This window comes from Zingiber officinale, chromosome 1A, assembly GCF_018446385.1.
Source record: "Zingiber officinale cultivar Zhangliang chromosome 1A, Zo_v1.1, whole genome shotgun sequence".
Lineage (NCBI taxonomy): Eukaryota > Viridiplantae > Streptophyta > Magnoliopsida > Zingiberales > Zingiberaceae > Zingiber > Zingiber officinale.
In genome coordinates, this window is record NC_055987.1 from 4674705 (window position 1) to 4698512 (window position 23808).

Consider the following 23808-nt stretch of genomic DNA (forward strand, 5'->3'; position numbering starts at 1 on the left):
ATGTGGTATGCATGTGGCACAAGGGCTACCGCAAAAACACACTATGATTTTGAGGGACTTGTTGGAATCTGTGAACCATTGTTTCTCTTTGGTGTTGTTTTCGCAATAAAATGGATATGAAGAAATAACTGATGATAATTTATCATGACCTTGCTTTAGCCCTATAATATGATGCTTCGTTTTCGTTGAAATGAAAGATGACACTTTTCACTTTTACAGTTCTTGTTAAGAAAGTTTAGGATATGAACACTTGCCATACCTGCTTAGCATAAACTGCAAACTCGGAGATTGCTCTAGCTCTAGCTCTAGCTCATAAGCTTTTGGTTCTTGGCACGACACAATAACCTTCTTATGAACACCAAAATCATAAGGTAGACATGAATGTGTATCTTGGTTGTCGTCGAATATAGGACAATGATGAGAATGCGAGAGTACTTGCTTGCAGAGATATCTGTTTTGTGGTGCATGCCAAGTTTGTTAATTATTTTTCTGCTTGTTTTAGAGGAAGGGTAACTACCATCAGGAAGAAAGTAAACTTGCTTCTTGTTAGTAAATCATTCTATTTTTGGAAGAAGATAAACTTGTTCTTTTTTGATTCCTTATTAATTAATTCTTTCCTTTATTCTTTATCATTTTCTAGTAAGTAAATATTATGGCTTGCGTACCCTAAACCCTAATCTTTTTTCATTTTCTTTTAATGGACAAAGTTGTATATATATGTTGGTTAACTATTTGAATAATGTGTGGAATATTTTTATGGTAATTGACTTCTTGGTATCTGAGCCAAAAAAAAAATTCCTCTATGTTTCTTTCTTTCTCTTCATTTCTCTTATAATAATGAGTTCGGAGACTAGCATGGATAAGAATGTGTCTTCATCTAGCACATCCAAACAAGTGAATTCGTCTGTGATCACTCAACCTTTTGGAGAAGGATCATTGTTGAAGATCACAAGCCATAAGTTGGATTGCAAGAACTTTCTTCAATGGTCTCAATCTGTCTTATTGGTGATCAAAGGAAGGCGGAAACTTGGCTACATCACTAGTGAGATTCAATGTTCAAGCATAGAGGACCCAAGTTCCCAAGTGGGGAACTCAATAACTCACTTGTTATGGCATGGTTGATCAACTCAATGGAGCCACATATTAGTCGTACCTATTTATTCTTACGAACTGCCAAAGAAATTTGCGGTTGTGAAGGAGAATTATTCAAATCTCGAAAACTCATCACAAGTTTTCGAGATAAAGAATAAACTCAAGGATATTCAACAAGGTAATCTGGACATCACTGAATATTATAATGCATTGCATACACTTTGGCAGGAGTTAGATATGCACTATGTGGCAGATTGGGGTGATTTTGAAGATAACAAGAAGTTTAAAAAGCATCTAGAAAAAGAATGCTTGTATGAGTTTCTAGATGGACTCAATAAAGAACTTGACGAGGTTTGTGGACGAATTCATGGTTGAAGACCTCTCCCTCCAATTGACCAAGCATTTGCAGAAGTGCGACGTGAAGCAAGTAGGCGTCAAGTCAAGCTTGGTGTTAAAAAGGGCTCATATGAAAGTCCTATCACTACTAGATCCATAGACAACGATGGATTTGTTGTAAAAAAAAAATGTTAGCCGATTCATTGGAGATCAGAAATCCAATTTACGTCTGTAATGTTCTCACTGCAATAAACTTAGTCATACCCAAGAAATGTGTTGGGATCTCTATGGAAACCTACAGATGCAAAACAATTGAAACAGAGTCAATCCAAAGTCTTCCAAACAACTATAGAAAAGGAGTCTGACGAATCAACCAACTCAGGGGTTTTCTTAAAGAAGGATCGATTTGAGCAGCTGTGTAAACTATTAAATCATTAAAATATACGTAATTCCCATACTGTAGCAAGCAATTTTGCTCATCAAGGTACTGCTCTTAGTATACAAAAACAAAATCACTGGATATTTGATTCTGGTGCATCCGATCATATGATAGGTAATCGATCTCTATTTTACACTACACCATGTGATAAAATCTCTCGGGTAAAAATAGCAAATGGAACTGTCTCCCCTATTGTTGGAAAATAGTCTGCCCATTTATCAGATTCTCTTATTTTGCATTCTATACTTTATGTTCCCAAGATAGCGTACAATTTGGTGTCGATTAGCAAGCTAACTTATGATCTTAATTGCACTGCTGAGTTTTCTGCCAAATCTTGTCAAATACAGGAGCAGGGAATAGAGAGGATGATTGGCATTGCTAAAGAGGATGGTGGACTGCACTACTTTGAGAACGATGATCGTATGGAAAGGAAAGCTAGAATAATTCTTCTTATGTTTCCAACAAGGATGTAATAATGTGGCATCGTAGGTTAGGCCACCCTAATTTTCATTACCTTAAACGCTTATTTCCGCATTTATTTATCAATAAGAATCCTAGTTTGTGTACATGCAACTCTTGTCAATTAGCTAAACACACACGAACATCATTTCCGTCCAAACCATACAAAGAGTCTCTTCCATTTTCTCTAATTCATAGTGACATTTGGGGGCTTTTTCGAGTACAAAATATCACAAGTACTAGATGGCTCATTACATTCATTGATGATCACACTCGAGTATATTTGATTTATCTTTTCAAAGAAAAAACAGTGATTGTAAAAATTTATTGCTCTATGATAAAAAATCAATTTCAAAACGCAATCAAAGTCCTAAGAACAGATAATGAAAAAGAATTTTTTAATTCTGTCGTAGGAGAATATCTAGCAACTAATGGCATAAAAAATCGTCCCCTACATAAGGTTACTAGAGCCCTTATGTTCATTATGTATGTTCCTAAATATTTTTAGAGCGAAGCTATCTTAACTGCATCACATCTTATAAATCGTATGCTTTCAAAAGTTCTCAAATTCAAAACTCCAATGTTTATTCTCCTTCAAACCAATCCATCATTTTGATTTTCCTCTATCCCCTTAAAATTTTTGGGAGTACAACATTTGTTCATGTCCATGCCCAAAACTGTTCAAAACTTGATCCACAATCAATCAAGTGTGTTTTCACTGGTATTCTCCCACCCAAAAGGGTTATGAATGTTACTCACCTTCACTCCGTCAAGTGTTTGTGTCGATGGATGTCATGTTTCATGAATACGAACCATTTTTTCCAAAACCCCATCATCAGGGGGAAATGTTAGCTAGAATTAGATGAGTCTTGGGAAGAACTTAAACCTCAGTCATTAACCTTGTCACTATCTTCCTTAACCAATATAGATGAACCTATGTTGTCACAATTAGAACGAGGATTGGAAACATCAGAAGAAAATCCTCAAGTTCCTAGGCTACTTGCTCATCCGTGGGAGAATTATTCTCAAGATAGTGACAAACCTTATACCCAACAAAGTCAAGAATCCGATTTGATTCCTCCCTTGAGTATTGAACCCTCTGGTAGTAAAGTCAATGAAGCTTTGGGGTCTGATTTAGACATACCCATTGCTTTCAGAAAGGGTACAAGGTCGTGCACTCAACATCCCATCTCAAAATTTATTTCATATGCCAAGTTTGTTAATTATTTTTCTGCTTGTTTTAGAGGAAGGGTAACTACTATCAGGAAGAAAGTAAACTTGCTTCTTGTTAGTAAATCATTCTATTTTTGGTTCTTGGCACGACACAATAACCTTTTTATGAACACCAAAACCATAAGGTAGACATGAATGTGTATCTTGGTTGTCGTCGAATATAGGACAATGATGAGAATGTGAGAGTACTTGCTTGCAGAGATATCTATTTTGTGGCGCATGGCAAGTTTGTTAATTATTTTTCTGCTTGTTTTAGAGGAAGGGTCACCACTATCAGGAAGAAAGTAAACTTGCTTCCTGTTGGTAAATCACTATTTTGGGGAGAATTGATTACTTGATTAATTAATCCTTTCCTTTATTCTTTATCATTTTCTAGTAAGTAAATATTATGACCTTCGTGCCTAATCTTTTTCCATTTTCTTTTAACAGACAAAGTTGTATATATATGTTGGTTAAATACTTGAATAATGTGTGGAATATTTTTATAGTAATTGACTTCATGGAATCTTAGCTATAAAAAAAATTCCTCTGTGTTTCTCTCTTTCTCTTCGTTTCCCTTATAATAATGAGTTCGGAGACTAGCATCGATAAGAATGGGTCTTCATCTAGCACATCCAAACAAGTGAATTCGTCTGTGATCGCTCAACCTTTTGGAGAAGGATCATTGCTGTAGATCACAAGTCATAAGTTGGATTGCAAAAACTTTCTTCAATGGTCTCAATCTGTCTTATTGGTGATCAAAGGAAGGCGGAAACTTGGCTACATCACTGGTGAGATTCAATGTTCAAGCATAGAGGACCCAAGTTCCCAAGTGGGGAACTCAATAACTCACTTGTTATGGCATGGTTGATCAGCTCAATGGAGCCACATATTAGTCGTACCTATTTATTCTTACGAACTGCCAAAGAAATTTGGGGTTGTGAAGGAGAATTATTCAAATCTCGAAAACTCATCACAAGTCTTCGAGATAAAGAATAAACTCAAGGATATTCAACAAGGTAATCTGGATATCACTGAATATTATAATGCATTGCATACACTTTGGCAGGAGTTAGATATGCACTATGTGGCAGATTGGGGTGATTTTGAAGATAACAAGAAGTTTAAAAAGCATCTAGAAAAAGAATGCTTGTATGAGTTTCTAGATGGACTCAATAAAGAACTTGACGAGGTTTGTGGACGAATTCATGGTTGAAGACCTCTCCCTCCAATTGACCAAGCGTTTGCAGAAGTGCGGCGTGAAGCAAGTAGGCGTCAAGTCAAGCTTGGCGTTAAAAAGGGCTCATATGAAAGTCCTATCACTGATAGATCATAGACAATGATGGATTTGTTGTAAAAAAAATGTTAGCCGATCCATTGGAGATCAGAAATCCAATTTATGTCTGTAATGTTCTCACTGCAATAAATTTAGTCATACCCAAGAAATGTGTTGGGATCTCTATGGAAACCTACAAATGCAAAACAATTGAAACAGAGTCAATCCAAAGTCTTCCAAACAACTATAGAAAAGGAGTATGATGAATCAACCAACTCAGAGGTTTTCTTAAAGAAGGATCGGTTTGAGCAGCTATGTAAACGATTAAATCATCAAAATATACGTAATTCCAATACTGTAGCAAGCAATTTTGCTCATCAAGGTACTGCTCTTAGTATACAAAAACAAAATCACTGGATATTTGATTCTGGTGCATCCGATCATATGACCATGTGATAAAATCTCTCGGGTAAAAATAACAGATGGAACTGTCTCCCCTATCGTTGGAAAATGGTCTGTCCATTTGTTAGATTCTCTTATTCTGCATTCTATACTTTATGTTCCCAAGATAGCGTACAACTTGGTGTCGTTTAGCAAGCTAACTTATGATCTTCACTACACCGCTAAGTTTTCTGCCAAATCTTGTCAAATACAGGAGCAGGGAATAGAGAGGATGATTGGCATTGCTAAAGAGGATGGTGGACTGCACTACTTTGAGAACGATGATCGTATGGAAAGGAAAGCTACTATGACTGAGAATAATTCTTCTTATGTTTCCAACAAGGATGTAATAATGTGGCATTGTAGGTTAGGTCACCCTAATTTTCATTACCTTAAACGCTTATTTCCGCATTTATTTATCAATAAGAATCCTAGTTTGTTTACATGTGACTCTTGTCAATTAGCTAAACACACACGAACATCATTTCCATCCAAACCATACAAAGTGTTTCATCCATTTTCTCTAATTCATAGTAACATTTGGGGACTTTTTCAAGTACAAAATATCACAAGTACTAGATGGTTCATTACATTTATTGATGATCACACTCTAATATATTTGATTTATCTTTTCAAAGAAAAAACAGTGGTTGTAAAAATTTATTGCTCTATGATAAAAAGTCAATTTCTAAACTCAATCAAAGTCCTAAGAACAGATAATGGAAAATAAATTTTTTAATTCTGTCATATGAGAATATCTAGCAACTAATGGCATAAAAAATCGTCCCCTACATAAGGTTACTAGAGCCCTTATGTTCATTATGTATGTTCCTAAATATTTTTAGAGTGAAGCTATCTTAACTGCATCACATCTTATAAATTGTATGCTTTCCAAAGTTCTCAAATTCAAAACTCCAATGTTTGTTCTCCTTCAAATCTATCCATCATTTCGATTTTCCTCTATTCCCCTTAAAATTTTTGGGAGTACAACATTTGTTCATGTCCATGCCCAAAACCGTTCAAAACTTGATCCACAATCAATCAAGTGTGTGACTCACAGGTATTCTCCCACCCAAAAGGGTTATGAATGTTACTCACCTTCACTCCGTCAAGTGTTTGTGTCGATGGATGTCACGTTTCATGAATACGAACCATTTTTTCCAAAAAAAACCCCATCATCAAGGGGAAATGTTAGCTAGAATTAGATGAGTCTTGGGAAGAACTTAAACCTCAGTCATTAACCTTGTCACTTCCTTCCTTAACTAATATAGATGAACCTATGTTGTCACAATTAGAACAAGGATTGGAAACATCAGAAGAAAATCCTCTAGTTCCTAGACCACTTGCTCATCCGTGGGAGAATTATTCTCAAGATAGTGACAAACCTTATATCCAACAAAGTCAAGAATCTGATTTGATTCCTCCCTTGAGTATTGAACCCTCTAGTAGTAAAGTCAATGAAGCTTTAGGGTCTGATTTAGACATACCCATTGCTTTCAGAAAGAGTACAAGGTCGTGCACTCAACATCCCATCTCAAAATTTATTTTATATGGGAAATTATCGACTAAGTTTTCAACTTTCACTACTACTTTGAATAAAATTGAGATACCAAGAGATATTAAGGAGGCTCTGCTAAATCCAATGTCGAGGTTAGCTGTTCAAGAAGAAATGGAAGCCTTGGAGAAGAATGGTACATGGGAAGTTCTAGAACTGCCTAATGGAAAGAAAACAATGAGATGCAAGTGGGTATTCACGTTCAAATTCAATGTTGATGGTAGTATTAACTGATCCAAGCAAGATTGGTTGCTAAAGGTTTCACCAAACATATGGTTTAGACTACAAGGAAACATTTTCTCTCGTAGCTAAACTCAATTCAATTAGAGTTCTCTTATCACTAGTAGTAAATCTTGATTGGCCTATGCAATAGTTAGATATAAAAAAAATGCATTTTTAAATGGAAATTTGCAGGAAGAAGTGTATATGGATCCTCTTCCAGGTTTTGAAAAAGAGGATAATTTAGTATGTAAATTGAGAAAATCACTTTATGGCTTGAAGCAATCACTAAGAGAATAGTTTGAAAATTTTACTTAAGTAGTAAAAGATCGAGGATTTCTCCAAGCACAATTAGATCATAAGTTATTTTACAAACACTCTAAGAATGGGAGAAGAACTATTCTTATAGTATATGTGGATGATATAATTATTACGGGAGATGATCATACTGAGATAGAATCATTGAAAAGGCATTTGGCAAGTTAATTTTAATTAAAAAATTTAGGTGCTCTCAGATACTTGTTAGGTATGGAAGTTGCTCGAAGTAAAGTAGGAATTGTTATTTCTCCAAGAAAATATATACTTGATCTTTTAAGAGAGACATGTATGTTGGGGTACAAGCAGACACCTATGGAGCCTAATGTTAAACTTGGGCTTGAAGGTGGAAAGGAGGTTAATCGAGAATAATATCAAGGACTTGTTGGCAAGCTTATTTATCTATCACATACATATCATGATATAGCCTTTGCAATAAGTATGGTTAGTCAATTTATGCATGTTCCTAAGAAAAGACATCTTGAGATAGTCTACAAAAGTTTAAGATATCTCAAAGGCACTCCTGGAGAGGGTTTATTTTTTAAGAAAAGAGATCACTGAATGATAGAAGTTTATACTAGTGCTTATTGGGCAGGCTCCTCAACAAATAGAAAATCAACCTTAGGATATTGTACATATGTTTGAGGTAACTTAGTGACATAGAGAAGTAAAAGACATCCAGCAATGACTCGAAGTAGTGCAGAAGTACTTTTTCGAGCACTTGCACATGGCATATGTGAGGAGATTTGACTTCGAAGATTGTTGGAAGAATTGAAGTTTTCTAATGACTCTCCTATGATCTTCTACTCTGATAATCAAGCAGTTGTTAACATTGCTCATAATCCAGTTCATCATGATCGAACAAAGTACATTGAAGTGGATCGTCAATTCATCAAGGAAAAATTGATAATGGGATTCTTTGTACGATATACATTCCAACTAAAGAACAAACTATAGACATCTTAACAAAAAATCTTCAAAAAATAATATTTGAGAATATGGTAAACAAGCTACAAATGACAAATATTCACATTTCAGCTTAAGGGCGTAGTGCCTAATCTTTTTCCATTTTCTTTTAGGCTCCGTTTGGTATGCATGTATGCATGATAGGATAGAATCAATATTTTCAAAAAGTTTTTAATCAAGCGTTTGGTAGAGTTAATTAGGGGTAGGATTATGGATGATTAGGGGTAGAATTCATAATACCTTGGCCTCAAGAGGGATTATTTATCATACCTTTAATCTTTTCCTAATTAATCCAATTCTATCCTATCATGCATACCAAACGGAGCCTTAATGGACAAAGTTGTATATATATGTTGGTTAAATATTTGAATAATGCACGGAATATTTTTTCTGATAATTGACTTCACTTCCCTCGGCCAAAAACCTGGAAGATGTAGCAAATATTATCAAGGATTTAACAGCATTTTCCCTTGTTTCAAACGGAGAAGCACAATTTGTGATGTGCTATAGTTGTTATCCTGTGATTATGAGTATCATTCCAAGAAATACTCCACTTAATTAGTCTCAGCAGTAATATGGTTTATAGAAAATTCATTCTAACAATTTGATCAGACATAATAATGCAGATTATTAGAACTGAAAGAAATGTATAACCTTGCAAGGCTATTATATCATAACCTTGCACTAGACGACTTCCGATTCTAGTCAATTCATCTTGTCTGCCTCTATTCTTTCAATTACAGTTTCTGTTATTTTCTCATAAATACAATATCCTGGCTTATGGATTTAGGTAGTGCAAATCAGATTGCAACAACCGAAAGCATTGAGTCCTGACCTCCTGAAGTAAAAGGGTCCTATACACTGCACAAGGACAATAGTTCGCGAAGAAGGAATTTTGGGACGCTGGGCTGGAGCAGCACCAACTGTCATGCGAAAAAAAACAAAGGCAATCTGCCATGTTCACAGCTAAGAAGAATGCATGTGATATCATTCTCTGGAATAAGCATGAAAGAGATGCAAAAGTTCTTCATCCCTGTCAGTAAATGATTTCAGGATTCCTGGCTGGGACTGCTGGCCCTGTCTGCACTGGTCCGTTTGATGTTGTCAAGATAAGGTTGATGGCACAAAGTAGATCAGGCAATGCAAAATACAAGGGTATGATCCATGCAATCAGGACTGTATACGCCGAAGAGAGACTGCTTGCACTTTGGAAAGGTTGCCGACCGAGTAACAAAAATGTGAAACCGTCACATCAGCGGCCCCCTAGAGCCGGTCCCATGGATATGGAGGGAGGTAAATGAAGATTCTACGGACGGAGGTTTATGAAGATTTCTCGGCCATGACTGGTTGGTATGTTCTTCCCTTTTTAAAAGCAAGTCGGACAACATACATTACGGATGCTTATCCTGAAAGTTTAGCAAGAAGAGAGATGCACCCACTACAACATGCTTAAGTTCTTTGCAGAAGATCTTCAATCCAGAAAATAGTATGACCTTGTCAATTTGGGCAAATCTCTCAGTTTCATGCATCCCAACATTTATCCTGATTCATGAACTAATAATTAAATGAAAAATCTCGAGTGGATTCAGACCAACTTGTCATTGTCTTCCTGGCAGGAAAACATGTTGCAGCTGCAAGCAGCAATGCAACAGATATCTTCACAGCATGGGATCCATAAGTAGTCACCATCTTCAACCTTGGAACACCAAGGAGGGTGTGTACTTTCCATTGTTTCTCATGTCCAACACTGAAACTCACATGTTGGGTACTGCTGGTGATGGTGCTTGCTGGAAGCAAGATGAGATTCCATTCTCTTCGTCCACATGCCATGCCTTTTTTTTTTTTTTGGTTTTATGAATAGATTTGCATTGAGGCAGTCATTTTGAATCACCAAAGACTATCTTAGTAAAGATATTCCCCTTCTTTTCAGATTTATCTGCAAAATATTAATTGCGAATAGATTTTAGAATCTGTGGGAGCAGAAGTGCTTGAAATCTGGAATGTTGTCAGAGATGTGGACTGGACCAAATGCCACCCTGGTTCCCTTTTTTGTCTACAAGGTGGCTCCATGTTCTTTAATCATGCTGCTGCCGAGTGCGTGCTGCCCAAATGACCAACAGAAACATTGAAAGGGGTCTTATCTCCTCACAGCCCCATCTTCCACAATTCGAGCAATCCAAATTTTGATAAAATCTCTCTAAAACCTAATCGTTCAAAGTCATCGATGGCATGGAATCGACCTCAGTGACAACGACCAGCACGCGCATCGGCCCGTGTGGTGCTCGGCAAATTGCCCGCCCCGACTCATTCGAGCATGTGAAGTGTTTGCGGAAATGCACGACTCAGCAGAAACCAAAGCTGAGGAGGTTTTAGCTGTTCGACTTGTTCAGTATCCAGTTTACTTCCCTCCTCATCTCATGGAGTTTGTCTCCTGGATCGAATTGTGGCATCCAACCGTGGCCGCAGAAAGGATGTGCACAGATTTTTGCCATGCATCTTTAGTCATATCAAATCCAGGCAGCCACTACGTTCTGCTTCGCCCACTGCTTTGTCTGGCTTTGCTCGGAATTTAGATGTGCATTGCAAACGTATACGAGCACATTTAAGACAAGATATCTTGATGAATGATAGATGCACTGGAAAGCTAATCCTTTCTTGCGTGTAGTCCTCTGGGGCTGGTGGACCTGCGTGTTTGCAAAGTGTAGGGCTTCGCCTGCCAGAAGAGGAAATCTATGGAGCCTAGTTCGGTGGCCAACTTGGCTGCATGAAGACAAAGTGTAGTGCTATCAGGCTTGGCATGAATTGACTCTTCAGCTTTGCATGTTGCCAAGCTGCTGCTAGACGACCAGCACTTGCTGCATTGGTGGAGCAATCAATCTAATTCGATGATGTCAGATTGAGCCATGGCTCGATCTGTTAAACTAGTCGTGTGCGAGTCAAATTCGATCTCCATTGTTCGACCAAAATTGAATTGCACATGTTTAAGTTAGTTTGACACACTTAAGAGATAAGATGAATTATTTTAGATAGCAAATTATAAATTTGCTTGAACAAGATGTTTTACACCTCTGTCTCAATTGGTTAATTAAAGTACTGTACCAATGATGTGGTGATAGAGGAAGTTCTACTTGGCACAGGATTAACTATCAAGATGAGGATTAAAGTCAAGATGGTCAATGTCTGGATGTTAAATGGCCGAACGGGGGATAGTGTGAATGACCGATCGGGTGGTTAGGTCCTGACCGACGGGAGGCATGTCCGAGCAAATCACCAATCCAGCTCAGGATGACATGTAAGATAGTCGATGCTCAATGCAAAGCAACAAGATGTCAAGGGAGGTCGGATGGCTCATCCGAACGGAGGAGGGCATGTTACTATACAACCACCACATGGAGGAGGAACTGAGGTCGACAGAAAGGAGTGGTCCCGGCCGAGTGGCTACCCTGCTTGGCCAAATAGCGGGACCTAGTCGTGGACGAAGCGGAGTCTTGGCGGTGTCCCGCTCGGCCTAGCAACGGGACCACTATAATATCTCTCGACATCCTTTTGAGAGATAGTACCGCTGACACGAGGCATGGTCGACAGGCGAATTGTACGGAGGAAGTTTCTACTATCGCGTCAGGGATATACATGTCTTGTTAAGGTATGATGTCAAAAGTACTTTCTTGATAAGGTCCTTTCATGGGACATCTGGGAGAGCATATTCATGTCTCGAGAAGAGCACAAGATACCCACCAAGGCTCTATATAAAGGAGGGTCCATCACCGATGAAGGTACGGGTGATCTACTGTTTACGCATAGTGCTACTGTTGCTCCGCTTCTTCACATTTTTCGATGGCTGATTTGAACGTCCGAGGCTAACGTCGGGATCCCTTCCCTGACTCGGCACTAACATTATTTGTGTTGCAGGACGAAGCAAGGTCCATAGCCGGTCAGCAAAGCCGCCACCTCCCCAGCTTTCCAACTCATGCTTTCGAAGAGGATCAACCAACAACCAAATTTTATCTCATTAGATAGAGTTGACTGTATAGATTCTTTTATGTCATTAAATTTTATATTCTACTATATTATCATCTATACTTAAATAAATTTTAATTTTTTTTATTATTTATTTTACGTATAAATATCAAAGTAAATAGATAAATAAATAGTATTTCAATTTTGCTTTGCTAATTAAAATTTACTCCAAACTAACTATAAATAATTCCTCATCGGCTCAATTGGAGGAAGACCGCAGCGACGCGCTTTCAATTCTCGAATGGAAAGCGCCGCCACGAGCTGGGTTAGAGGGCGCCGACTTGGGATCGGCGCCCACGCCGTCGTACACCTCGCCGTCGACAACTCCACTGGCCATGTCTTCGCTGTCAAGTCCCTCGGCTTAACCTCCTCCCCCCTTGCCTCCCTCCTCTCTCTCGAGAACGAGATTCAAATCCTCAAGACCCTCCGCTCTCCCTACGTCGTCTCCTACCTCGGCGACGACACGGTCGGGGGGCGCCGCGACCTCCACCTCGAGTTCATGCCTAGCGGCACGGCGGCGGACGCGGCCATGGGCGACGAGCTCCGCGTGCGCGCGTACGCCCGGTGCGTGGCGCACGCGCTGCGGTACCTCCACGACGTCGCCGGCGTGGTGCACTGCGACGTCAAGGGAAGGAATGTGCTGCTGCACGAAGGCGGAGGCGGCCCGGTGGCCAAGCTCGCGGACTTCGGCGTGGCGGTGAGACTCGCCGCCGCTTCCGGCGGTTGGGTGCGCGGCGGGACGCCGTTGTGGATGGCGCCGGAGGTGGCGAGGGGGGAGCTCCCGACGCCGGCGGCCGACGTATGGTCGCTCGGGTGCACAGTGATAGAGATGGCTACGGGGGGAGCGTCCCTGTGGCCAGATTTAGCCGGCGAAGACGCCGTCGGAGCGATGCTCCGGATCGGCTACGGCGAGGGAACGCCGGAATTGCCGGCACAACTGTCGGAGGTTGGCCGTGATTTCCTAACCAAATGTTTAAGAAGAGACGCGAAAGAGCGGTGGACGGCGGAGCAGTTACTAAGTCATCCTTTCTTAGCGAAACAGAGCACGGAAACAGAGCCATCGCCGAGAGGCGTTCTCGAGTGGACCAGCAACGACGACGACGACACCATCAAAGAATTTGAAAGCATCGCGCACAATTACGAAGAGGAAGGCGGTGAGATAATCGCCGGCGCAAGGGAAAGATTGAGAGAATTGGCATCCGGTGGAGGAGATTTGAGTTGGTGGCCTGAAGGATGGGAGCTGGTAAGGGGTGCAGAAGCAGAGGAGGGGGGAGAGGAGAACAGACAACAGAGATGCTCTGTTTCTTGCTGTCGCTGCAATGGCTGTAATTTGTTTCAGAGTTGTTGCTGGTGGTGTTGGCACAGCGGTTTGTTCTTTGGCGTGTACCATTTGTTGTCACATCTACTCATGATTATTAATATAATTCTGCATTCTCTTGATTTGAATTGCAAGTTTTATGGAAGAATTTTGATTTTTTCCTCAATCCATTATTTCTGAAAAAGAAAAAACTAAGTTCAATTAGGTTGGCCACACTGACTTAATCCAGCTGCGAATCTGTTTGTTCAACAGATTTGCCATGAGACAGCCATATTTTTCTTTTTAAATAACAAATGAATTGATTAGCAAGTAGAAACCACTGATCTAGTATTCTTGTTAGTTTTGTTGCAGTACATTAGTCTCAATTATTAGTTTTTTTATTTAGCATAGATAGCAAAAGCATCAATGTGATGCGTGTGACTTTGTGTGATGACGGATTTGAGTCGTAAAAATAACAAGAGTAAGACTGTGTAGAGATACCTTACATTGTCAGGAGTTTCGTGTATTAATGAAAACTTCGTGCCCCGAACTGCTGTTGAAACAAAAGCACCAGTGACTTACTAGGGGACTTGAAGGAGCAACTTCAAAAGCACTTGTTATACAAGTGGTCGTTGACAATGACCATTATGTCTAAAGATACACTCGAGCTATTCTTTTGCAATAAAGGTGAGGAGTATGAATCATCTTCTTTCCTTGCAAGAAACAAAATGTTTCTCTTCTTTTCCTTACAAGAGTGAGCAGTGCTAGTCACTTAAGTTTGCAATCTAAAATAATTTGTTTTCACCGAAATAAATTACTTATAACTCAAAGAAAACAGTTAATGTTTATCTAAACAAAAATGTAAAATGGTTAAGGCCCTATGACAAACGCTCGATCAGAGAGATTAAATGACCATAACTTGAACAATAATCTATAAGATTAACAAACCATGGCCTCGCTTGTCCGTCAAATCTAGCCAATTCGAACATGCACATTAACTCACTCATCAAGGAGAACAAAAGGCACAAGAATGTGTCTATATCAAAGGATATAAAATGATCATGAGAACACTGAAAAGGCAATTAATTAGTCACAACACCATTCAAAACCTTCTCCAGCTATTTTTACAACAACGGCGGGTCGCCTCCTGTGAGCCAATATACATCCAGCATCAAGCTCATATACTTTGACAAAGGGCAGGCAGTTTTGCAGATTGATAGGCCTATACAAAGGCCTCAACCAAAAACATGTCAACTCGAAAGTTGGAATCTGCCGCTTGGTTTCCTCTTTTTCCACCCCTGACAGAAACCAAAACAAAGCAATCAAACCTATAGCATTTAGGATTCAAGATCTTTCTACATGTAGTGAGTGTAACAGGATAACTTACGAATGCGGCATAGGCGAAGAGAGTGATAATTGCCAGGATCACAAAACCATACTGGAACACGTTGTACCTGCATCACATGAGATTAAGTTCTATAATGTCCAAGAGGCGCGTCTAGTTCTATAGATTCATGTATGGTCAGTAGCCTTTATGAAATCAAATGTCAGACTCACTTGTATAGGTACTTGATTCCCCGTAAAGATTGCAATGTGTGTCCAAAAATTTCTTGAGCAGCAGTAGCTTGCGAATAGTAAGCGAACGCCGTGGCACAGAACTGAATCACACTGCAAAAGTAATCATCCAAAGTTAAAAACCAAAACGTATGCATACAATAGGAATTCAAGCAATGCACAAAATCCCTATTAATAAAGGTGGAAAAAGAGGGAATTATGATTGGCTTCGCCAAATCCTAAGATGCAAACCTGATGGAGCAAAGTAGAATGAGGCCAACATTAAAGAGAAAGGAGTTCATCAAAGTCGCTCCCCACCTGAACAAACAACAATTTTGGGAATCTGAACAAACAGTGCAGAAGTCTGAAGATGGGACAAATTGGGAAATTGGGAATATAGTTAATTACTTCATTGGATGGATAGTGATAAAAACCAATTTTAGTCCAAGTATCGTCTCCCCAGCAATGACCGCAAGGAGTAGGTAGAAGCAGAAAAAAGCAAATGCTGCAGTACCTAGCAGGCCTGGTATAAAAGAAAAATGTTTCACAATGCAGGAGTAAAATAGTGAAATAAAGTGTTACTACTAATTGACACCACCTACCCCACACACTATCCAGCTTGATAAAAACTTCATTCAAAAACGGAGAAAGAGGTGGGTTGATCAGCAAATATAGTACAATATGTGCAACCCAGGCCACTGAAACAATTAACCTGAAAACAATTGCAAAGGTAGACAATATAGCAACCAATAGACTAAGGTGACATATATGTAGCTACCTGAACATAAAACTTGCAATTCTAGTAACTGGATGCAGCAAGAGAGTGAAAAAAGGAACAAATATCTTGAGCTATTGCCATAAGTTTAAACCGTGACAAAGGACAAGATACCAAAAAATAATTTCCCTCTTTATTTCCCCTTAGATAAAGAGTTACACCATTACTGATCTGAACTTATATCAAACCACTATCACAGTTTAAGCTCCCAACCATGCCACCACTCCTAAATTTGATTATTACTCGTACAACTAAATATCAAATTTCTATTTTGAATGCATACTCAGGTGCAAACAATAAATAGTTAGGATCTCATTGTTTCTGTTCTGCACTGCTCAGGTATTAGGCCTAAGGGACCTCGTCACATCTTGCACATGAAGAGCTAAGCATAACATCTCAAGTACTAACCATGAATCCAACTTTGCTCCAATTTGAGGGCAAATCTAGTTGTTTGACTCTAATAATTTCGATTCTCAACTATCCAATATGTAGACCTCTTAGTTTCCACAACTTATTCAACCACGTACTTCATAGAATCTTAACACACTACAATTATGTTCATGAGTACTTAATCCAATAATTTAAGCAGTATGAAAATCACATAATAATTTATCTAGGATTGATAGACAACCACAATCAAGCTACCGTTCTCTAGTGATTTCAAAAATAGTTGATTACTGCAACAACAAAAAAAACATATTACAGAGCAGAACTACGGCTAAGTATATGCATAAATGAACATGGTCTAGAAAATCCTTAATCTATCAAAGAGCTAAGCTAGTTTGCTTGCACCATACATCAAATAGACAACACGGCCAATATTTGAAAGCTAGCTAGCAAATCATGATGAAAATCAAAAGATGCAATTATCTAATGCATTCCTACTTTTTCCCTACAGCAAATTCCAACAATTAATTAGTCCAATTAAGATAACTAAAACGAAGAGTACTTACCCTAGGATACCTAATACAAGTTTTCCAATGTAACCAAGAACTGTAAGAGCCCAAAGGGTCTCTGCCTGTAAAGAACAAAATGGAAATAATTACCAAGGAGAATTGGCATGATCAAATAGAACTTCTTTTCAAGTATCCTCACCTGCTCTCCTTGGGGATACATTTCTTCCAAAGCTTGCATATCATCTTCCAAAAGAAACAATTCCTGAAAATTAAACAAACATCAGATGAGAAGCCTGTACCAAAGATACAGACCATAAATCTGCAAAGAAGAGAACTATCTTAGCCAAACTGCAAAATGAAATATCCAAATGACAATACCCTGTACAAAATGACTTTCATGTGGGCATATTGTGTGTTGCCAGTAGTTAGTAGTTACCTACCTCATTATAGAGGAATGGTGTATTAGAAATTGTCTTTTAGTCAAATTGTCCCAATACAAATTCTCATGGAATTATGCAACAGAATTTGGAATGGTCAAAACAAACATCAAGAGTACAGAAGGGGTCATGATGCCCAATCAAGTTTAGGTAAATGGCAACGGAACCATATGCATTACTGTAGAAATGCTTTTAACCAGTTAAAAAGGAATAAAAGGTTTAAAAGTAGACTTAGTTAAAACTTACCTCTACATCTTCCACGGTTCACACTGATCATGAGATATGTGTACCATGTTTGAAATTGAATGTTATATTATTGTGACAATGAAAAAGAGTAGTGTCGCAAACTATAAGTAAATTGAAAACCCAAGTCATACAACTGATTGGTTTTGATACACTAAAGCAAATGCACCTTCTCAACAGCCTTCACATTTTTGCGCCACTTCCTCCCCTTAGCACCACTTCTCTCATCCTGATGAAGAGCTTGGATAGCTTTCTTTAGTTCTTTAGCTTTTTTTGCCAGTTCAGTTGCCTCCTACCAAATTTCGAGCAAATCGCCCATCAAGATATGTGTACAAAGCAACAAGGCCAGTAAATGTTCAAACACCAATGTATGGATTAGATGATCTTGCACGATATATAATTAGAATAGAATAAAACCTTGATATACTGAGAACGAGTTATCACAGCCTTGGGGCGCCTTATGAATGAAAATATGAGGCTCAGTGGAAGGCATGCAATCCCAACACCACCAAATATCTACCACAAAATGCAAAATATAAGTGATTTGCTAAGAGGGATAAATTACATATAAAAAATCCCTATTGTGACTTCAACCATACACATGGGAAGAGCCAAGGGTTGATCTACCCAGGCTTTAGCCCAGGGGCCCCACGACCTTGAAAGAGGAAAAATGAAGAATGTGAGAGATTGAGGAAGAAAAAAAACTTAATCACGTAGATGGCAGCCCGGGGGCTTTAATTTCTATCAGTCCGGGTAGATTACTCTGAGATCAGCCTAAGTAGGTCAGGCTCCACCATTGACCATACAGTAAATTATATTAGCAGTGAATTAGTATGAATTGTATCATACACACTACTACATTTTTTGTATACTCATTGACTAGAGTCAAACAAAATAAACCAATTTTAAAAATTGGGAGGATTGACCATGAACATACAATGAAAAGTACTGATCCAACAATTGTTGCAAGAGCAACCACATATTCTGGAAAGCTGGTTCGCATGGTCCAAGTTGTTTCTGACGAAGCAGGTGCTCCATATGCATCACACTGGAGAAAATAATGGATGAGAATGAGAATACAACAAAAAGCATTAAACCACCTGTGCTAATCTAAAAACACAGAATCCAAAACACAATCTGCTGAATAATTGGATAATGTCATATATTGCAAAAGTTATCCAAAAAAAGACAATTCATCTTCTCCAATGCACCCACGTGTAGATGTGAAAAGGACATCATTTGTACACTGCATACAGGATTTTCTTAGCCTATACAAGATATCACTATTTTTCTATGTTGATTTTGTAGCACATTGCTATTTACTTGACAGATTCCATGGCCTAGCACAAAATCTAAATATTTCCATAACAGATTATTCATCTTCACTCAAAGTGAAAATATAGTTTTGTTTCATTTTGTTAAGTTGTTTCAGAAAAGCAGGTTTATGAGAATTTGATTTCCATAAAATGAATATCAAACAAAATTTAGATCACAATTTTTGTTGGTTGGATAGATAATCACTAGATATACCAAGGGGAGGTATTTATCCATATATATCGAGATTTATTAACAGATGCACCCATTTTCCCCAGTGATAACCAGAATAATACTGCATTTTACTGGTTAAAGATAACTACCTTACGATAGCTTTCAATTTTTTCTTACCCATTTGGCATAGTTAATAAACCTGTACCAATATTCTAACTTTAGACTTGAATGTGGATTGAGAAAACCTTTAGAAACATTTGTTAGTTTTAACAAGATGTATGGAAGTTCTTGAATGTCAGATGAACAGGTAAACGAGGGCCCAGTTCTTGAATGTGGGGGTGGATGTGTGCAAGAGGACATGGCAGGGCAATGATTTAATGTCCCATACCTACCCTATCTTTGAGGTAGTGTGAAATGGATATGGAGATACTATCCTATTCTCCATTCTCATGGTAAAAACAATAAATGTAGCAAGATAAAGACCTCAGAATATCATTATTAGGCCAAGACACATGCACAGTGGCAGGGGTAGGCAAAAGATACTATAATTTTCTCCATCCCCATTTCTGTGGAACTTTCATGCTTAAACTTTTCAATTCGTCCACATCCTTTAACATGAACAATGAAATGATATGTTGGCTGGGTGATGGAGCACGAGCAACATTTGTGTGTCTCACAACTGGTGATCACAGGATTGCATTCCTCAGTGACAAATGTCGCAGAAGAGAAGAGAGTATTACAGACTTGAATATTAATTAGATAATCAAAACATTAATAAGGGCTTCTATTTGGCCTTACATTGACGCGTTCAAACTAAATTTGCTAGGAACCAGAAATAATAAAACATATGGAATATGCACAAAGAAACTTCAATGTCTTTTCTTATCGTGGGACATGTGAACATACCCACTTTGATTTGCTATGAAATACAACTAACACATATCATGTATATTCCTACAAAGATAATCCAGAGGTTGAAACAGTTAAAAGACACATAAATTATATAAGATATTGGTAAAGCTAGAGAAGAACACAAATCTCACCAGATGATTTGTTGAGCCTATGCAAGGTTGAGAACTTGAGAAAGTTGACCAAGAACTAGGGAAGGTAGTTGCGGAGGAAGAGAGGTGTCTAACTGTGAAGTCTACTTTCCCGACCAGAGCTAGACACCATGAGAGATAAAACTTAGAAGCTTAGACATAGCAATCCAAAAGTAAATATAAATGTAATCGAGGAATGAATAATAGAAAGCCTCATCCATCTAAAAAAACTTATTTTGATATAATACAAGCTACTTTAGCTGTTTAATCTTCTATACGCAAATGACTCAATCTTCTCTATTTTGTGAGTCTTCAAATCAAGGAAACCCCATATTTACAACATTTAGTCCTATAATAGAAATTTTTTACTTTAAAACAAAACCACAAACCTTTAATCTGTATTAGCAACACCATAAGAAACAATAAAACTTGCAAGATTCTAACCGTAAAGAATTCCTAGCACAAGCCCACAGACAACTGCTGATGTCACAACCCACAGGAGAGCACTCTTCAACCTCTTCCCGACAGTCCTGCATCAAGAATCGTTACATCCTCGCTTCAGAACTGACAAATACAAAAACATAAATATATATAAAATGAAAGTAGGGTTTCCCCTTTGAGAAAGACATAATCTGTACTTGTCTTGATCGCCCTCGTAGTAGAACATAGCGAACGGTATGACCAAGAATACAAGAACAGCATCCACAATGTAGACGGTCAGCCAAAGACTCTTCATTGGGAGGGTGAGACTACAAGCACCATTATATATAGCATGCTGACAGGCATGGCGATTGGCGACGTCCGCCGGGAGCATGAGAATGGAGATGGCGGCGACGGAGAGACCCAAAACCACTACCATCTTGGGAAAGTAAGCCTGGTTGGCATCGTCGGGGTGCTGATAATTGACGAGGAGGTAGAGATTGACAAGAAGAACCAGCACGCACACCACTACCGCCACGATCACAAGAGCCAGGTTGAAATCCCCCATCTTTCCTCCTCTCTCAATCAACCTACCTCCAGATCCGCTGCCCTCGCGGATCCAACAGAAAAATTAAGCTTGCCCTATCCAATCTGCGTCAAATCGCCACCTTTTTCATGGAGGATAACAACAAAACCCCCAATGGAAGAAAATGATTGCAGGAATCGGGAACATCGAACGAATTTGGAGCTCGCTTCTGTCTCCTCGTCCCCGGCGAAGGAGAGGGGCCTCTACGAGATGGGAAGAGGAGGCGCAGGCGAGGAACGGAGGCAGGCAAGCGAGGTCTTGGACGAAACGAGAGATGGAAATGAAAGAGAAAGTTCTCGTTGGGGGCCAGGCTGGACAACAGCCCAATTAGGTGTCACTGTGGGCCCATTTAATATTTTAATGATAAAATTTTGAACCGATAAAAAAAGTCAACCGGAATATTTTTGTGACGCAACGCTAAATTTTTGAAATTCAAAATTGATCTAATGTCAATTTTTTACCCTTTTGTTTTTTAATAAATCAGAAGTTTAATTCTGTTAAATTATTTATATAGCTAAAATAAAAGTAATAATTAATAATAAGCGAGGCAGTTAAACTTAAACGAAGATCGATTAAACTAAACAATCAAGAAGCCGCCGGCGACGAACTCCTACTGTCGCCCGCCGCCGTGCTGCTACTACTGCTGCCGCCACGTTTATCAGCACCGGCCGAGCTTCCGGCGGCCGTCGAGGCGACGCGTTTGCGCTTCCACCTCTTCCTGTACGCGACGCCGCGCGCCTTGCCCTGCCGCTCCTTGACTTCCCGGAGGTAGACGCCGACGGCGCGGTCAGCAAAGGGGTTCTCAACCTCGCCGGAGGTACGACGCTCGTCGTGGGCAGCGCGGAGGCGGCCGACCAGAGCGTCGAGGGAGCCCCAGGCCTGGTTGAGCGGGCAAGGGCAGGGGGGATCCGGCGACTCGGGCCGGCCGAAGTGGGCGCAGCCCGGTTCGTGCACCTTCGTCTTCCCGAACCGGTCGAGGTACTTCAGGAACTCGATCACGTGGGCGCCGCCGCATTGAGGCAGGCTCACCGGCGGCTGGTGGGTCCGCAGGTACTGCAGGAACGTGTTCCAGTCGCGCCGCTTCTGGGACTCGTACCGCGACGGCGGCGGAGGGGCGAAGGTCGCGGCCGGCGGGTCGGCTCGGCCGGTCGGTTCGGATGGGCCGGTAGCGTCCATGTGGTCAGGGAGGTGCTGTGCTTGGCACAGCCTCGACGCTCAATATATCTTCTTCGAACAATTTATGGTTGTTTAAAAGTTTGGTTGAATAAAAATTATGATATTAGAGAGATTGATTAGTTGATTGTTGAGATGATGATGATTGCTGAACTAGAAGAGAGGAGGGAGTAGTTCGATTTTAAAACAGCATATAGTAATTTATTTTCCATAAAAAATAAGAGAAATTTACTCTCTTTTTATTTTTCCACCCTTTTGCTTGTTGATGTCTTGCTGAAAATAGCCAATAATAATTATTTTTTACATGTAAAAGAAAAATATGTAGGCATTTTGGAATGAGTAAAAGGCACGTCTCCTTCTATTTGTGAACCCTCCACCCTTTTTGTTCTTGATTGTGAGCTCTTCCTAATTCATCTTCCATTGACTCCTTCATCCCTCTATTATTCTTTTCAAAGTCTCTTTTTAATTGTCCTAGTCAAACTCTATTATACTATATGTCATTATAGTATTTATTTTAAAAGACTCCTCTCATCTTCTAGTTATTTGGCTGACGATTATAAATTAACCTTGTGATTTATTTTTCATATAATCTGGTGACTGATTATAAAGAAAATGAAGTCACCTTTTATTACAATGCTATAATTATAGTATTTGTTCGTTATTATTAATATCTAAATGTCATGTAATATTTAGTTCTTAAGTATGCTCATGACATCTTGTAAGTTTTGTGAAAGGTTTGCAGAATCAAAAAAATCTCAATAACAAAGTTTTAACTAGTGTAGAGGAGAAGTTTGAAGTTTATACTTCAAGAATAGTATTGAAAACGTCTCCAATAATCAAACCTCTAAATAAGTTTTTTTTATGCTTTCAATATGTCACATCAATATTACAAAATTTTATTAAAACTCCTCTCATGTTTAGAGTTTTAAATGTGTTTTTTTCCAATTTATGACAAATAATTGCATAGATTCATGCATATTACATAGATTTTAAGACAAAAGAACAAGTTTAAGTTTTCACTACCATTCTTAAATTACAAACCTTAAACCTCATCTCTACAATAGTTTAAACTTTTTTAATCAATTTTTTTTATTCTACCAAGCTTTCACAAACCTTATGATCCTGTCCGAACGCTAAATCAACGGATGCTGGGCACATGGCGCTCTCCTCGTTGCTGATGTAGATCCCCGACTGATCACACGGAGCTCCCACGAACCTGCAAGGAAGTCTGGCCGGGAAGTGGTTCCCGGCGACGACCCTCCGACGTTCAAGTCAGGTAAGTGGACAACAAAGAAGTGGCTCCGAATATCGTAGAATGCGTACCTCCGGCGAAGTATAAGGCTTCTTATATAGAGCTGTGAAGGAGCTCACGCACACATACCGAGGCGAATACGTGTCCTCAGCACATACCTCAGTATGTGCTTGTCAGACAAGCTTACCTGACACCATACTGCTACAGTGTGAGCACGTCTCTGATGGGACAACGGATCCTTCTGTCGTAAGGTTTAGAGTATGGCCTGGTCATAGAGCATGTCCGTTGTCAGAAGATGTTCCTTGTCCTTTTCTTTTCTT

The 23808-nt window shown here is 39.2% G+C and overlaps 3 protein-coding genes, 1 long non-coding RNA gene and 1 pseudogene across 4 annotated transcripts in view; 3 read left to right on the forward strand and 2 right to left on the reverse strand.

Annotated features, from left to right (window-relative positions):
• LOC122016054 overlaps nt 1–2246 on the forward strand; it is a 2899-nt gene extending 653 nt beyond the window's left edge. Inside the window, exons 1-2 of the long non-coding RNA XR_006121036.1 lie at nt 1–1270; nt 1346–2246. The exon at nt 1–1270 is cut by the window's left edge and continues 653 nt beyond it. This is a non-coding gene — a long non-coding RNA (uncharacterized LOC122016054). The remainder of the gene's footprint in view (nt 1271–1345) is intronic.
• The window catches only part of LOC122039086, a 12009-nt pseudogene extending 2280 nt beyond the window's left edge, over nt 1–9729 (forward strand).
• A 2824-nt stretch (nt 9730–12553) lies between these two features.
• On the forward strand, nt 12554–13825 carry LOC122039087 (mitogen-activated protein kinase kinase kinase 17-like). The gene has a single exon (XM_042599097.1). The coding sequence runs from the start codon at nt 12569–12571 to the stop codon at nt 13823–13825; it is 1257 nt and encodes a 418-aa protein (XP_042455031.1). The 5' UTR covers nt 12554–12568.
• A 697-nt stretch (nt 13826–14522) lies between these two features.
• Nucleotides 14523–21357, reverse strand: LOC122016061 (LIMR family protein Os06g0128200-like). The gene is made up of 14 exons (XM_042573221.1): nt 20696–21357; nt 20502–20587; nt 20061–20179; nt 18467–18577; nt 17947–18045; nt 17699–17821; nt 17049–17111; nt 16907–16971; nt 15781–15890; nt 15587–15701; nt 15431–15496; nt 15182–15292; nt 15012–15078; nt 14523–14922 (listed from the first exon to the last, which is right to left on the reverse strand). The coding sequence occupies exons 1-14, from the start codon at nt 21043–21045 to the stop codon at nt 14875–14877; spliced, it is 1533 nt and encodes a 510-aa protein (XP_042429155.1). The 5' UTR covers nt 21046–21357; the 3' UTR covers nt 14523–14874.
• Nucleotides 21358–21648: 291 nt separating this feature from the next.
• On the reverse strand, nt 21649–22239 carry LOC122039088 (protein G1-like7). The gene has a single exon (XM_042599098.1). The coding sequence runs from the start codon at nt 22237–22239 to the stop codon at nt 21649–21651; it is 591 nt and encodes a 196-aa protein (XP_042455032.1).
• Between the last annotated feature and the right edge of the window lie 1569 nt (nt 22240–23808).